The 14,758-nt window shown below is 36.2% G+C and overlaps 1 protein-coding gene across 1 annotated transcript; it reads left to right on the forward strand.

Annotated features, from left to right (window-relative positions):
• Positions 1–1,248: 1,248 nt before the first annotated feature.
• Positions 1,249–10,812, forward strand: LOC131941478 (uncharacterized). The gene is made up of 5 exons (XM_059300754.1): positions 1,249–1,309; positions 4,857–5,177; positions 7,227–7,325; positions 7,829–7,906; positions 9,854–10,812. Exons 1-5 carry the CDS (start codon positions 1,249–1,251, stop codon positions 9,901–9,903), a joined length of 609 nt encoding a protein of 202 aa, XP_059156737.1. The 3' UTR covers positions 9,904–10,812.
• Positions 10,813–14,758: the final 3,946 nt, after the last annotated feature.

Here is a 14,758-nt window from a genome sequence, read left to right on the forward strand (position 1 = left end):
TCAAGCACCCTATGTGAAAGACATAGTGCCCTAGTTTCTCTGAATTCAGTATATGAACATATGCAGAGATACGGGACTATGCACTATTCACCGGTATCTTTACGTTCTCCATCTGATGTTGGGTACCCGTAGGGCTGTGTGGACTCAGTGAGTTAGACGAGCGTAATTTAAACTCTTCGTTTTTAGAAATATAATGCATTTTAATGATCATGTTAAATATTCATTGCTATTTGTTTTAATAAACGGCCTTAAAAGAACAACTAACCATGCTTTATTCAAATATGTTAAATGTTTTTCGTATGGAATTTCACCCCTTACCCCTATAAATAGGCCTACAACATGAAATGCATTAATTAAACATAAGTTGTGTTAATCCTTTAAAAAAAAAACAACAGCCGCTGCAGATTGTGTTCTTTGATCACTCAAGCCCTCTGCTGCCATTTTTACCGTTTTTTCATGTCAAGCTGTGTAGTCTTCATTAGAGAATACTTTTACCTCTTTCATTCCCCTACGGAATTTTAAGTGCATACTTTTTATGTTTTAAGTCGCCGTCCTCCCCCCCCCCCCTCGCCGAATGAAAAAAATATATACTTTTACCTGTTTCATTCGCCTACGGAATTTTAAGTGCATCCTATTTATGTTTTAAGTCGCCGTCTATTCCCCCCCCCCATGGGAAATAAATGTCTGAAAGAAACCTTGTCCATGACCTATCATCTAAGTATCTGGTGCCACCCCAAAGATTCCACCCCTGTCTCACGAGTCACGTTAGAGCTTTAACTGTTCACTTTAGGTATACTTAAAACATTTTTTTTTGTATTTCGAGTGTAACAAGTCGAATATCCTTTATCGATTTTTTTAAAGACACGGGTTATATACTATTCATGGCACTTTAATGTGACTGACTTCTCTTTGAAGTCGACAGCACAGCAGGTAGAAAGAAAACAGTTGTATTGCCGCATGCTCTAATTAACACTGCTGTATATCGCTAGCACTAGACATACTTGTTTATCTTATAACTCTAGTCACATGTACGGCGTTCACCCAAGCGTGTCTGTTGTCGGTTATATTCAGCAAGTTGTGTGTTCAGTGCTTAAACACTTACATGTCTTCAAATCTTGTAACTCAGAAACAGGAACATGTGTTTTAGATGTGTCACTATACGCCTACTTTAAATGTAGAATTACAACTTGGAGGTTTTATCAATGGATATAGTTAAAGTACTTTTCTAATCGAGAACCGCAAGTCAAAATGTTAATACCTGATATGCAAAGCCTGTTTTTCCTGATGAGTTTATTTTCACTTACACAAGGTAGGAATTTTAGAGTATCGTTAAATAGACCTACTTAGAAGACATATGTCAACATATAATTATTAAGTGATAAATTAATGCATTACTTTAAAATGTATGTTCTAAAAACACAACGTATAAACGACATCCGTTTCATAACATTATGATCACCTACATACAATGATCCATTTTTACTTTCTCGTATAGAGAAAGTCTTGTAATCGTGCAAAAAAAAAAAAAAAAAAATCGAGATTTTTACAAATCTCGACGTTTTACACCTCACTGATACGGAAAAAACATAATTTTGCAATCTTGTCCGTATGTCTGTGTGTCTGTCTGTGTGTCTGTGTGTCTGTCTGTGTGTAAACACGATAACTTGAGTACCGTTACAGCTAGGTTGATGAAATTTCATATATAAGTATTTTATCAAAATCGTAGATACTGATCAACTTTTGAGCGATTTCCGATAACCGGAAGTGGTACTTTTTCTACTTTGAATTTTTCAAAAGCCTATAACTTGAGTACTATTTCAGATAGATAAATGAAATTTCACATCTAAGTAAAAGATTTAATTCTCTACCTTCTGTCAGATTTTGAGTAATTTCCGTTGACGGGAAGTACTAATTTACGCTATTTCCGATTTCTCAAAAAACGCATGTAAATTTATAAAGAACTAATAATATAGCGCACTATTATGCACATTCATTTGGCGTTCACTTGGTGTGCAATTCTTATTTCTACGAGATTTTATTCTATTTTAAAAACTTTAAGTATTTAAAATGAAGTTCCAATCCCCTGTTGTTTTATATAAGAATATTTGAGAAAGTTTAGGGGAGATCACTCCCGGTTTATTTATGTATGATTCATTTATTGATAGATGCACTACAAGCATGTTTTAGTTAATTGAGAATAAATCATTCATTACTTTATCGTACGACCATTGTGTCACAACATATGTTATGAATACATTGACTTTTTGAAAAAATAAACTAGATCGAGCTTAAAGTGATCATGATTGATTTTTCAGGGGTATTGGTTAAAACGTATACGTCAAATTAGCTTTCAGCTATGTTATAGGGAACTTTGGTTGCTTCCCTTTAACATGTATTTGAAGATTATCCATAGTTCCCTTTTCAAACCTGACAGTCCATTTTACAAGTGAAGTAGAGTTAACCTCTTTGTACAGTCAGCGCTGTACCCAGCCGACTTTACTTTCCCTAACGTGAGTTCGATGCTCGCCAGTACACATCATACATTTCTACTAATTTAAACCAGGATTCGAACTCACGGGTTAGCAGTCTAGCGCTCTACCTCTATGCCTCACTGTCCCACTAACAAATCTGTAGTAAGCATTTTCCCCCCAAAAATAGCAAGGATAGAACGATATGTTATTTAGCTGTGTAAACTAGATAGTAGCCAAAGCTGATCCACTAGTCTAAGCCATGTGAACTGGTTAAACGTCAAGCGTAGCTGGGTAGCCCCAGGTAGCTGATGTGTAGCAGGGTAGCTGATGTGTAGCAGGGTAGCTGATGTGTAGCAGGGTAGCAGTGTGGCGTCAGATGTAGCAGGGTAGCACCAGGTAGCTAATGTGTAGTAGGGTAGCACCAGGTAGCTAATGTGTAGCAGGGTAGCACCAGGTAGCTAATGTGTAGCAGGGTAGCACCAGGTAGCTAATGTGTAGCAGGGTAGCCACAGGTAGCTAATGTGTAGCAGGGTAGCACCAGGTAGCTGATGTGTAGCAGGGTAGAACTAGTTAGCTGATGTGTAGCAGGGTAGCACCAGGTAGCTGATGTGTAGCAGGGTAGCACCAGGTAGCTGATGTGTAGCAGGGTAGAACTAGTTAGCTGATGTGTAGCAGGGTAGCACCAGGTAGCTGATGTGTAGCAGGGTAGCAGGGTAGCTGATGTGTAGCAGGGTAGCACCAGCTAGCTGATGTGTAGCAGGGTAGCAACAGGTAGCTGATGTGTAGCAGGGTAGCACCAGGTAGCTTATGTGTAGCAGGGTAGCACCAGCTAGCTGATGTGTAGCAGGGTAGCTGATGTGTAGTAGGGTAGCACCAGGTAGCTGATGTGTAGCAGGGTAGCTGATGTGTAGCAGGGTAGCCCCAGGTAGCTGATGTGTAGCAGGGTAGCACCAGGTAGCTGTTGTGTAGCAGGGTAACACCAGGTAGCTGATGTGTAGCAGGGTAGCACCAGGTAGCTAATGTGTCGCAGGGTAGCACCAGGTAGCTGATGTGTAGCAGGGTAGCTGATGTGTAGCAGGGTAGCACCAGGTAGCTGATACAGCAGTGTGGCGTCAGATAGCGATCAATTAATTTATGCAATACACAAAGTACAGGCTGTCAGTAGGTCAGGCTAGGTGACGTCATGAGAAAGTGACAAGCACGGATAGAAACTGTCTTAAGAATCGACTGTGTCGCTTCGTGTCAGGTATCAGGTGTTGTGTTTTATCAGGAGCATTGTGTTTACTTTATTGTGTCTTATGCCAGGTGTCTTTTGTCTTGTGCCAGGTGTCTTTTGTCTTGTGTCAGGTGTCTTGTGTCAGGTGTCTTGGGCCAGGTGTCTTGAGTCAGATGCCTTGTCTGTGGTTGTATGTGTCTTGTGTCATGTGTCTCGTCGTGCCTGTTGAGTCAGCTGTCTTGAGTCAGGTGTCTTGGGCCAGGTGTCTTGAGTCAGGTGTCTTGTCTGTGGTTGTATGTGTCTTGTGTCATGTGTCTCGTCGTGCCTGTTGAGTCAGCTGTCTTGAGTCAGTTGTCTTAATTCATGTGTCTAGAGTCTGGTGTCTCTAGTCATGTGTCTTGTGTCAGGTGTCTTGAGTCATGTCTCTTGAGTCAGTTGTTTTGAGTCAGTTGTCTTAAGTCATGTGTATAGTCAGGTGTCTTTAGTCATGTGTCTTGTGTCAGGTGTCTTTAGTCGTGTGTCTTGTGTCAGGTGTCTTTAGTCGTGTGTCTTGTGTCAGGTGTCTTGAGTCAGGTGCTATGTTTTATCAGGTGTCTTGTAGCTGGTGTCTTGAGTCACGTGTCTTGCCTATTGCCAGATGTTTTTATCGCAACATGTGTCTTAACATATGTCGCGTTTTAGTACTAAACAACCACAATACCATCAGTACTTACAACATTAACAATTTGACAACACCTGTTGTATAAAATTAACATAGCAAGACACTTCAAATAGGTTGACTTGGTAAGAACGACTAAATTTTAGATCTTATCAGGTGAACTCATCCCATCTGTTTACTAATTTATTGATTTTTTTTTTCTTTATGTAGCAAAACCTAGCCTACCTGTAACATACGTTTAGCTTCTACTATTTTTTTTCAACTATAACATTTAATTCTAAATGTAGGCTAATTTAGCATACTAAATAACGGTATGTAGATTAAACCAATTGTTTGAAAAGGTGTCGTTTCCTTTTCCACCGTAACATATCTATCACTAACATGTATGTTTTGAGAAATCGAATTCAAAACAGGGGAAAGTAATCGCAAAAGGTTTTTAACTTAATTATCTTTTTTGGAAGTATATCTCAATAAACAGAATAAAGAGAAAAATAATTTTTTACCTTTTTAGCAAAATCAAAGCTGTGTCATAGGAAAGAAGGTTTTAAACTGATTCAGACGGAGCTAGGAAAGAATCCAACCACAACAATATGCCTTCGCGCGACTAAAAACAACCCACTCCAGCCCGTGGTGAGGTACGACAACAGCAACTACACACAGAACAGCAACTCTAGCGGGTTCTACTTCACTGTCGACAACAGCACCGCTTCCCGCGACCTGTACCGACTTTATTTTAAAAACATCTCCGTACAGGACTACAAGTTGCATCGTGTGGTCATTTACAACATAGGTCAGGTGCCGGTGATGGTGGACGTCTTCATACAGCCGACAGGTGAGGTCATAGACAGGTGAGGTCATAGACAGGTGAGGTCATACAGCCGACATGTGAGGTCATAGGTGAGGTCATAGACAGGTGAGGTCATACAGCCGACATGTGAGGTCATAGGTGAGGTCATAGACAGGTGAGGTCATACAGCCGACAGGTGAGGTCATAGACAGGTGAGGTCATACAGCCGACAGGTGAGGTCATAGGTGAGGTCATAGACAGGGGAGGTCATATAGTCACAGGTGAGGTCATAAAGCTGACAGGTGAGGTCATACACTATATATGTAAGGTCATACAGTCAACATATGAGGTCATACATACAAGAAGTTTACATATTTGTATACAAACATTATTATTTGTTGCTTTTTGAGTTCCTATTAGTTTTTTGCCTTTGGGCATATGAAGTATAGTTTATATGTTTCTTGACCTCGGTATATGATGGGAGGGTGTGCCCAGTCGCCTTTATTTTCCCTAAAGTGAGTTAGTGAACATGCTGGGCACCCGGACGTTCTACTCACTTCAACCCCGAATCGAACTGGAGTCTTTCGTGTTTGCAGCTTTAGCCACACGGTCGGTACTTTTTTGACTTTTGTTAGTTTTAATGTGATAGCTGTTTACCGCCTTATGAGAATAGGATAAGATTTAGATGCAGTCTAACCCTTCTGTTTCAATTGGTTATCAGAATAGGATAAGATTTAGATGCAGTCTAACCCTTCTGTTTCAATTGGTTATCAGAATAGGATAAGATTTAGATGCAGTCTAACCCTTCTGTTTCAATTGGTTATCAGAATAGGATAAGATTTAGATGCAGTCTAACCCTTCTGTTTCAATTGGTTATCAGAATAGGATAAGATTTAGATGCAGTCTAACCCTTCTGTTTCAATTGGTTATCAGAATAGGATAAGATTTAGATGCAGTCTAACCCTTCTGTTTCAATTGGTTATCAGAATAGGATAAGATTTAGATGCAGTCCAACCCTTCTGTTTCAATTGGTTATCAGAATAGGATAAGATTTAGATGCAGTCTAACCCTTCTGTTTCAATTGGTTATCAGAATAGGATAAGATTTAGATGCAGTCTAACCCTTCTGTTTCAATTGGTTATCAGAATAGGATAAGATTTAGATGCAGTCTAACCCTTCTGTTTCAATTGGTTATCAGAATAGGATAAGATTTAGATGCAGTCTAACCCTTCTGTTTCAATTGGTTATCAGAATAGGATAAGATTTAGATGCAGTCTAACCCTTCTGTTTCAATTGGTTATCAGAATAGGATAAGATTTAGATGCAGTCTAACCCTTCTGTTTCAATTGGTTATCAGAATAGGATAAGATTTAGATGCAGTCTAACCCTTCTGTTTCAATTGGTTATCAGAATAGGATAAGATTTAGATGCAGTCTAACCCTTCTGTTTCAATTGGTTATCAGAATAGGATAAGATTTAGATGCAGTCTAACCCTTCTGTTTCAATTGGTTATCAGAATAGGATAAGATTTAGACGCAGTCTAACCCTTCTGTTTCAATTGGTTATCAGAATAGAATAAGATTTAGATGCAGTCCAACCCTTCTGTTTCAATTGGTTATCAGAATAGGATAAGATTTAGATGCAGTCTAACCCTTCTGTTTCAATTGGTTATCAGAATAGAATAAGATTTAGATGCAGTCCAACCCTTCTGTTTCAATTGGTTATCAGAATAGGATAAGATCTAGATGCAGTCCAACCCTTCTGTTTCAATTGGTTATAAGAATAGAATAAGATTTAGATGCAGTCCAACCCTTCTGTTTCAATTGGTTATTTCTCTTAATATAACATCACCGTCTAGTCGTATTTAGAAGATTCGTCCGTAACCTATCATTAAATCAGCTTTTAATACATTTACTTTATATAGGAATTTAAACATTTATGAAAGTATCATATACATTGTAGCACATTTCTTTACACCACAGACTTTCCGCAATTTTGTTTCACCCTTCTGTTATCAAGTAATTCCCCCCCCCCCCCCCCACCCCCACCCTTTCTTACTCCTGTCATCACCACCTTTATTAAACCATCCCACAGATTATGACGGTGATTGGACCGAATTTCTAACCGTCTACCTTTACACGGGAGGTTGTCTGCTGTTTGTTTTATTCATGGCGTGTATAATCAACGAGAAAGGTTAGTGTGAGACAAAATTAAATCACGGAGCGGAGAGAAAGTAGATCATTTTGAGGAATAGAAATAGATAAGCTTAAATTCTGCTTATAATTAGGGGAATACCAAGAAATTTGTTTGTGATTTGGTCGTCACATCGCTTGTTCCATGGGCCGTTAGGCTTGAACTGATCTTTACTTAAATAATAATGGTATTACTAAGAGTCACATATTTATTGTGTTAGATTTTCTGTTGTTTTTTTAATTTTCCTAATATTTGCCGTCAAAATCTATTTTTGAAAAATTAATTAATTTTTAAAAATATTATTTCAGAACCTATATTAATTTTTTTTTTAAATTATCGAAAGTTACACAAATCGTTGGATAGGAATACCGGTGTGTATGTTCTGATCTGTATTGTCTTTGTGTGTGTGTTTTGTTTTCGTCTTTATTGAAAACATTTCTCCCATTAAAAGGCAGTTAATACTTCAATTTCAGGAGTTATTAGTTAATAATTTATTTTTTCAGTTCTCTGTTGCCATCCGAAAGTCACAAATTGGGTGAGGCAGATTTTTGTAAAAGACAAGAAACTTCAATATACACAAGGTGAGTATATTAGGGGTGGTAGATGGATATGTTAGAGGTGGTAGATGAGTATATTAGAGGTGGTAGATGAGTATATTAGAGGTGGAAGATGAATATATTAGAGGTGGTAGATGAGTATATTAGAGGTGGAAGATGAATATATTAGTGGTGGAAGATGAGTATATTAGGGGTGGTAGATGAGTTTATTAGAGGTGGTAGATGGATATATTAGAGGTGGAAGATGAATATATTAGTGGTGGAAGATGGATATATTAGAGGTGGTAGATGAATATATTAGAGGTGGTAGATGAATATATTAGAGGTTTTAGATGAATATATTAGAGGTGGTAGATGAATATATTAGAGGTGGTAGATGAATATATTAGAGGTGGTGTATGAATATATTAGAGGTGGTGGATGAATAGAGGTGGTGGATGAATATATTAGAGGTGGTAGATGAATATATTGCAGGTGGTAGATGTATATAATAGAGGTGGTGAGGTTTTAATAACACGACTTTATCGAGTTTAATGTTTAAGTTTATCTTTGCTATGCTTCTTATGTGTGCGTGTTGTTGGTTGGGGGGTGGCTTTAGCCATAACAAGATGTACATTTTATATCTTACCTAAATCACATATTGCATATGGCATTACAATGGTAGTGTTATTAATTATACCGCATGCTCAATACCTTTGTATTGTACAGTAGGTGTATCTAGTTAATATTTTTTTGTCAAAATACGACCAGCACACAAAACGCGTCGTCTCTTTTACTGCCATAGAAAATACTAATCAGACTCGACTAGTAATGCAGTCAGCCGGTGGTTGCCAAGACAACGTGTAGAGTATAGGGTTTCTTTCAGACATTTTTCTCAAGGGATCGGGCACTTAAACTTTCCGGGGATAGGGACGCTGGTTAAAGTATATATTTTTTTAGTTAAAACATTTTTTTTTAAAATCACAATTTGTGTGAACATTTTACGTCCACACCAACATTTAACTGAGTTTCCATGATGTATTTTATTATGTTTTCACGGTGCTTCGTTAATTACCTAGTATTTTAACACACTTATTATCTATCGTATTGATGGCGGAAAAATGTATTTAAAGCATTTGAGCGTACCTACTATGTTGATCCACATTAAATCCTAAAAGTGTGAATGAATGTTATTTTTCTGTACGTATACTTCGATACCATCTCCCCCCACACCCCATATATTTGCATAAGCTTTCTGAACCAGTCCACCTATAATTAAGTTCACATATACATGATGACATGATGCCATATAGAAAGACCTGACCAGTCAAGTTCCTGCTAGTTATGACACATCAGAGTTTTAAAAAATGGAATTCTGTAGGGCCATCTAAATAAATCACTCTCAAAGGTAGAAGAAGAATTGGACGAAATCCAACTCTATGTGCTCAACATTGATGGAATAAAGTATGACTCCGGGTGCTTTTCTCTTCTTCAGAATAATTTTAAAAAAAGCAAAATAAAAAATCAACTGGTCAGCAGAATGTTCGATTTATTCACTTAAAAAGTACGTGCGACCAGGGGCGTAGCGAGGGGTGGGGGCGGGGGTTGCGGACCGCATCTGGTGACACCATTTAGGGGGGTGACACCAAGGCAAAAAATTGCAAAATATATAGAGAAAAGCTTGAGGGGAAATCGAAAGTTTGAGGGGGGGTGCAAATCGAAAACTTGAGGGGGGGGGGGGTGCAAACCGAAAGTTTGAGGGGGGGGGGGGAGTGCAAATCGAAAACTTGGGGGGGGGTGGGGTGACACCATTAAGTGCCGCATCGGGTGACACCTGACCTTGCTACGCCACTGCGTGTGACCCCGGTACTTCAGGGACCGTGGCCCACATTAGTTACATATTTGTTACTCCACTGGTTTTATGTTGTAAGCCTTTTTTAAAACATTATTGGCAAATTAATCCTTTCTCATAACTAATACAATTGCTTACAGTGCAAACTAAGAATACCAGACACGATACATCGCCACTTAGAACTATATGAAACCAGAGTTTACAGTGAAGGAAGGAGGAAACACGTAAACAGAGTGTGGAGAAGGAAATAGGGAGCGAGAGAGGATACAATGAAAGATACAACAAGAAGAGAGTAATCATGAAAAGAAAGGGTTGACCGAGCAATGGATCAGAATTTAAATTTGAATTTTAAAAACTAATAAGAAAAGCTTTGGCCGTTATATTATGCATCTAGTACCTGACTAGAATTTAAGAAGCGTCAAAATATTTAAAGAAAAAACTTTTATTTTCTTTGTTATTAAAACGATTTTTTATGCATTTTATCTTAGCACTTTGAAAATTTTTAATACAATTGAGTTGCCAAATTATTGCGCACTAGATGAACACGAAAAAATAGCGCGATAAAATCACTTTGTAATGGAAATTTTAATTAATTCTTTAAAAATTAATTATGCATCCAATTAAATTGATTTTGGGTGGTTTTCTTTATTAAGCATTGAATAGATTCACTAGGATTTAAGAAGTGACCCAAGCTTTTATTTTTTTAAATAGTAGCTCATTTTATATATTTAAAGAAATTCATGCATATTTTTCCCTTTTAGTGTATCTATATCTATAGAGAGTTTTTCCCCTCACAGCCTAAATTAGATCGAACACGTACAGCCAAGTATTTGGGAAATTGTTCGTGACAAAGTAGGCTATTTAAATTCAATATAACGGGAAAACTATAGCCATCTCAATAATGACCGACAACTGACCTAGACTGACCGCGGCCTTATTTTAACTATATATTTTTAAAGTGATTGAATTAGATCATCCACTTTCAGAAGCGACCTAAACTAAATATTTCGTATGGAGATAGCTCTAATCCCGTAAGTACCTGGAAAAATATTTAAAAAATTCACAAGTATCACATTACGGGGTTGAAAATTAACTTGTTAAACCGCTAGATTTATTTCCCCCGTTCTTTGATAACATAAAAATTAACGAAAAAAAAATTGGGTAAAAGAAAAAAAAATGATTTCAAATTTATTCTTAATTGTTTTTAAAATAGCTGTTAAAAATTAATTAATAATTTAATAATAATTAAATTGTTGAATGATGGCTGGTGTAAACAAAGCGAAAACGTCACAGATAAACAATAAAGTTCATAAGTGCGATTCGTGCACCAGGGTATGACACTACTCCATTCCTGTTAATTAATTACCCTCGGCTATTTTACCAACGTCATAACCCCCAGTTCAATTACCCCCTTGTTAATTATCCCACCTCCCAGGACATTATCCCTACCCACCGGTTAGGATAACGAGAGCGGTAACGGTAATGATAGGATATGATAAAGAATATGTAGAGTGAAGATTAAAAATAAGCATATGGTTTTGGTCAGGAATAGAGTTAAGGCTTTGGATATGGCTATTGGGAAAAAAAAGGGATAGGTATTGGTATAATATGTATTGTGCAGTGGGGTAATTAATTACACAGGTGGTAATTGACAGGAGGTAACTGATCTTGGGGCTACTGATTGAATGAAGGCAGGGGGAGGGGTTAACGACTTTCATCCAGGGATGGTGTAGTAGGGGCAACACTCTTACACCTAGATTAATGATGTCACATTTCGGATACAATTAGAGAAGAATTCTAGTTCTATGCTTAATTTTAAGTTAGAGTTTAAATATTATCGACGATTATGCACAAATTATTTAACATTGTATACACTCTGGTAGCTTTTGTTTGTGTAGTTGATATTAAGTATGCTGCATAACTTCTGATATTTTTTTCATTTTTTTTTTCGTTAACGTTTACTTTGTTACGCTTTACAATTGTTTTCATGTATGGTGTAAAAAGCTATATATTCTTACATGATATTATTCTAATATTTTATTGTTTGTACATTTTAATTCTATAATTTTGGTTTGTTGCTCACAAGGAGAGTGAAAACAATTAACAATTAGATTTCATTTTTTATTTATTTTACTCTAATGCTTATTATATGTGTGTAACGAACTGTGATATTGGGAAATGGCGGCATTTTGTAATGCTCTTTATTTTTTTCTTTAAAAATTATTTAAAAAAACAACACATTTATATGCATTTTGACATTTTTATTTGGGAATGGCTATAAATGGCTGTGGTAAAGTAAAACCTTGATATTAAAACATTTTTATGGAATTTTTTTAGTTGTTAAAAATGTGTTAATACAAAAGAGTTGGAAGACTAACTAAAACAAAGGCGCACTAAATGAACACGAAAAATATACTTATAATAGCGCGTTAAATAGTAGTGTATATTAGAAATTTAAGTTTAATTAATCATTTAAAAATAATTAAGCATACAATTAAGTCAAATCTGATGTCAGATTGCGATGTCGTCTGGCCTTTACCCATTGCCAAGTTTCAGAGAAATTGCTCGTTTAGAATATTGTCAAAATTTCGCTCGCGAGTTTTGATCCATGACTACAAAAAGCAAAACAAAAGCACGGCAGTCAGACAGAGGAAAAAAGTTAGTTATAAAAGCTAGTCAAAAAATGTAGGCATACTTCGTGTAATTAATTTAATAATTTAAAAACATATTACAAATATTTTAAAAATATAATTTATGAAATATTTCCAATAGTAAAACTACAACAATAATTATTTAATATGTGTACTTTTGGGTATGATAACTATCTTAAGATTTGTTAACTTCACAATGGTAATCAAAGGTTGAGAAAACTTATTTTGTTTTAATGCAAAGTGTGAAAAACCAAAGGATACTACCGTACTTTGCTCCAAATGTTAGGACGAAGAAACTGCAGTAGTAAAATCACGTTTTATTTTTAAAGTGGAGTCCGATTACCGTGTTAAAGTATAAGTGTGCTATTATTTCAAATGTTAGGGGGCCTCAGCTTACAAGTAACGAAGAAGTAAAGTGGGGAATAGATACACCAACACAACTGTGGACTGGATGGTGGTAGCTGAGCCGTCTGTAGTTGGGGCCTTAATGGTTGATGTAGCTGTTGTTGTATCTGCTGTTGCTGCTGCTGTTGTAAATTGTGTTGTTGTCGCTTGTGTATTTGTGGCACCTGTAGTTGAAGCATCAGTGCTGGTAGCTGTGACTGAAGGAGTTGTGGCTCCTGAAGTTGAAACATCAGTGCTGCTACCTGAGACAGAAGGAGTTGTGGCTCCTGAAGTTGAAACATCAGTGCTGCTACCTGAGACAGAAGGAGTTGTGGCTCCTGTATATTTTGTTAGATTAGAAGTCACTGGGATCAACTGACTCTGCAACTTCAAGCTAATACAAAAATCTTAAGCTAAGCTCTAAAGCCTGGCATTCCTCTGTTACGATGATTTATGGCATCAATGTTTGTCAATTGCTTTGAATATGGAGCAGCGGGAGGGGGGGTCAGCAATATATATATATATATATATATATATATATATATATATATATATATATATATATATATATATATATATATATATTTATTTATTTATTTATTTATTTATTTATTTATTTATATATATATATATATATATCATTTATTTAAACATTTTCCCAATGCATCACATTTTATGAATAAAAAATACATTCACACTAGTGAAAATCTCTACACAATTATTTTTTTAAAAGTACTCAGCATTTGGAAAGTGTAAACACACCCGTGAATACAGCTCACCAAGATAACATGGCTTATAGATCGCCAGAACTTCATCCTGTTATCTCCCATTTGTTAGTGAATATAATATTCTTTAGATTAATATTTTCAAGGAATAATTTTATATCTATTTAGATTGTAAAATATTGGTTTTTTTTGTAATATCCTCTGAAATAGGCTATATGATTCTGAAAACACCAAATCAGTGCATTAGAACTGAGTCAAAGTGAGATCCAAATGATGACAAACCATTAACACATTGAGACTTAAGGAACATTTGAAAAATATTAAAACATCTACACTTAATACATACGTACTTTTATCGCAGCGTACATAACCCATCCCTGGTACTGAAGTGTCGACCATTTCTTTCACCAACTGAGGTGTACATCTGCCATTGGCATATTCATAACCAATACAGTAGTTATCGTCTATACAGAGCTGTAGACATGCCTGCGGGTATCAACATAACATTGGTGAAACAAATACTACATATATATTTATAGTTCTCTATTTACATAAGCGTACATTGTTCAGGGCATATATTATTTTAAAACCATTGAATCACTTCCTTTTACAGAATATAGTAAAGAGTTTCTGAAAAAAAAAAATATAATGAGGATATTCATCAACTTGCTTTTAAAAATCAACAAAGGTACAAGACACTATAATTTTATTTATGTAATTGTTTACAAAGTATTAATTCGGCTGGCATTAGAAAAAAAATTCTTCTCTTATTGAGGCCATGTCTTACTATACAGGTTGTCGGCCCTTAGTTTGAATTAAGGGAAACAACTTGGCAAAAGAAATTTTGGAGATGCAAAAAGGAGACCGAGAAGAGTAAGAGTGAGTGAACTTGGGAGTTATATTTGGTCTTATTTTACCCAGTTGGAGCACGGCTAGCTATCAACGCATTTTTTTTTTTAATTTTGCGTTTATCAAAGCAAAACATTTAGTAAAAGGTTTATCCCAATAAAACATGCAAACTATTTCACGGATAAGCAAATGATCACCCAAAGGTGATAAATTTCAGACGTCCACTTTTTGGAATGTCTGACTTAGCGCTCTATTCACCAAGTACAGGTGCATGTTTATCGCGTTAACAACAAGAAACCGTAAAACGGTCTTCATCACTACATTATTTAGGATTGTAAAACCGTGCATAATGGTTCACACAAATAATAAGTAGAAAACTGTGACAACTGGTTTATCCTCTTAACTTTACATTGATTTAGAGGAGACGTAAAATATT

Source organism: Physella acuta, unplaced genomic scaffold (assembly GCF_028476545.2).
Source record: "Physella acuta isolate Inbredline_101_S28 unplaced genomic scaffold, ASM2847654v3 ptg000363l, whole genome shotgun sequence".
In the NCBI taxonomy this organism is placed as follows: domain Eukaryota; kingdom Metazoa; phylum Mollusca; class Gastropoda; family Physidae; genus Physella; species Physella acuta.

Bases quoted from the DNA above. Each gene is read 5' to 3' on its own strand.
- LOC131941478 (XM_059300754.1), top strand. From the start codon at position 1,249: ATGTTAATACCTGATATGCAAAGCCTGTTTTTCCTGATGAGTTTATTT. The intron at 5,178-7,226 runs GTGAGGTCATAG...ACCATCCCACAG, and splicing joins CGTCTTCATACAGCCGACAG to ATTATGACGGTGATTGGACC. The intron at 7,326-7,828 runs GTTAGTGTGAGA...TTATTTTTTCAG, and splicing joins GTGTATAATCAACGAGAAAG to TTCTCTGTTGCCATCCGAAA.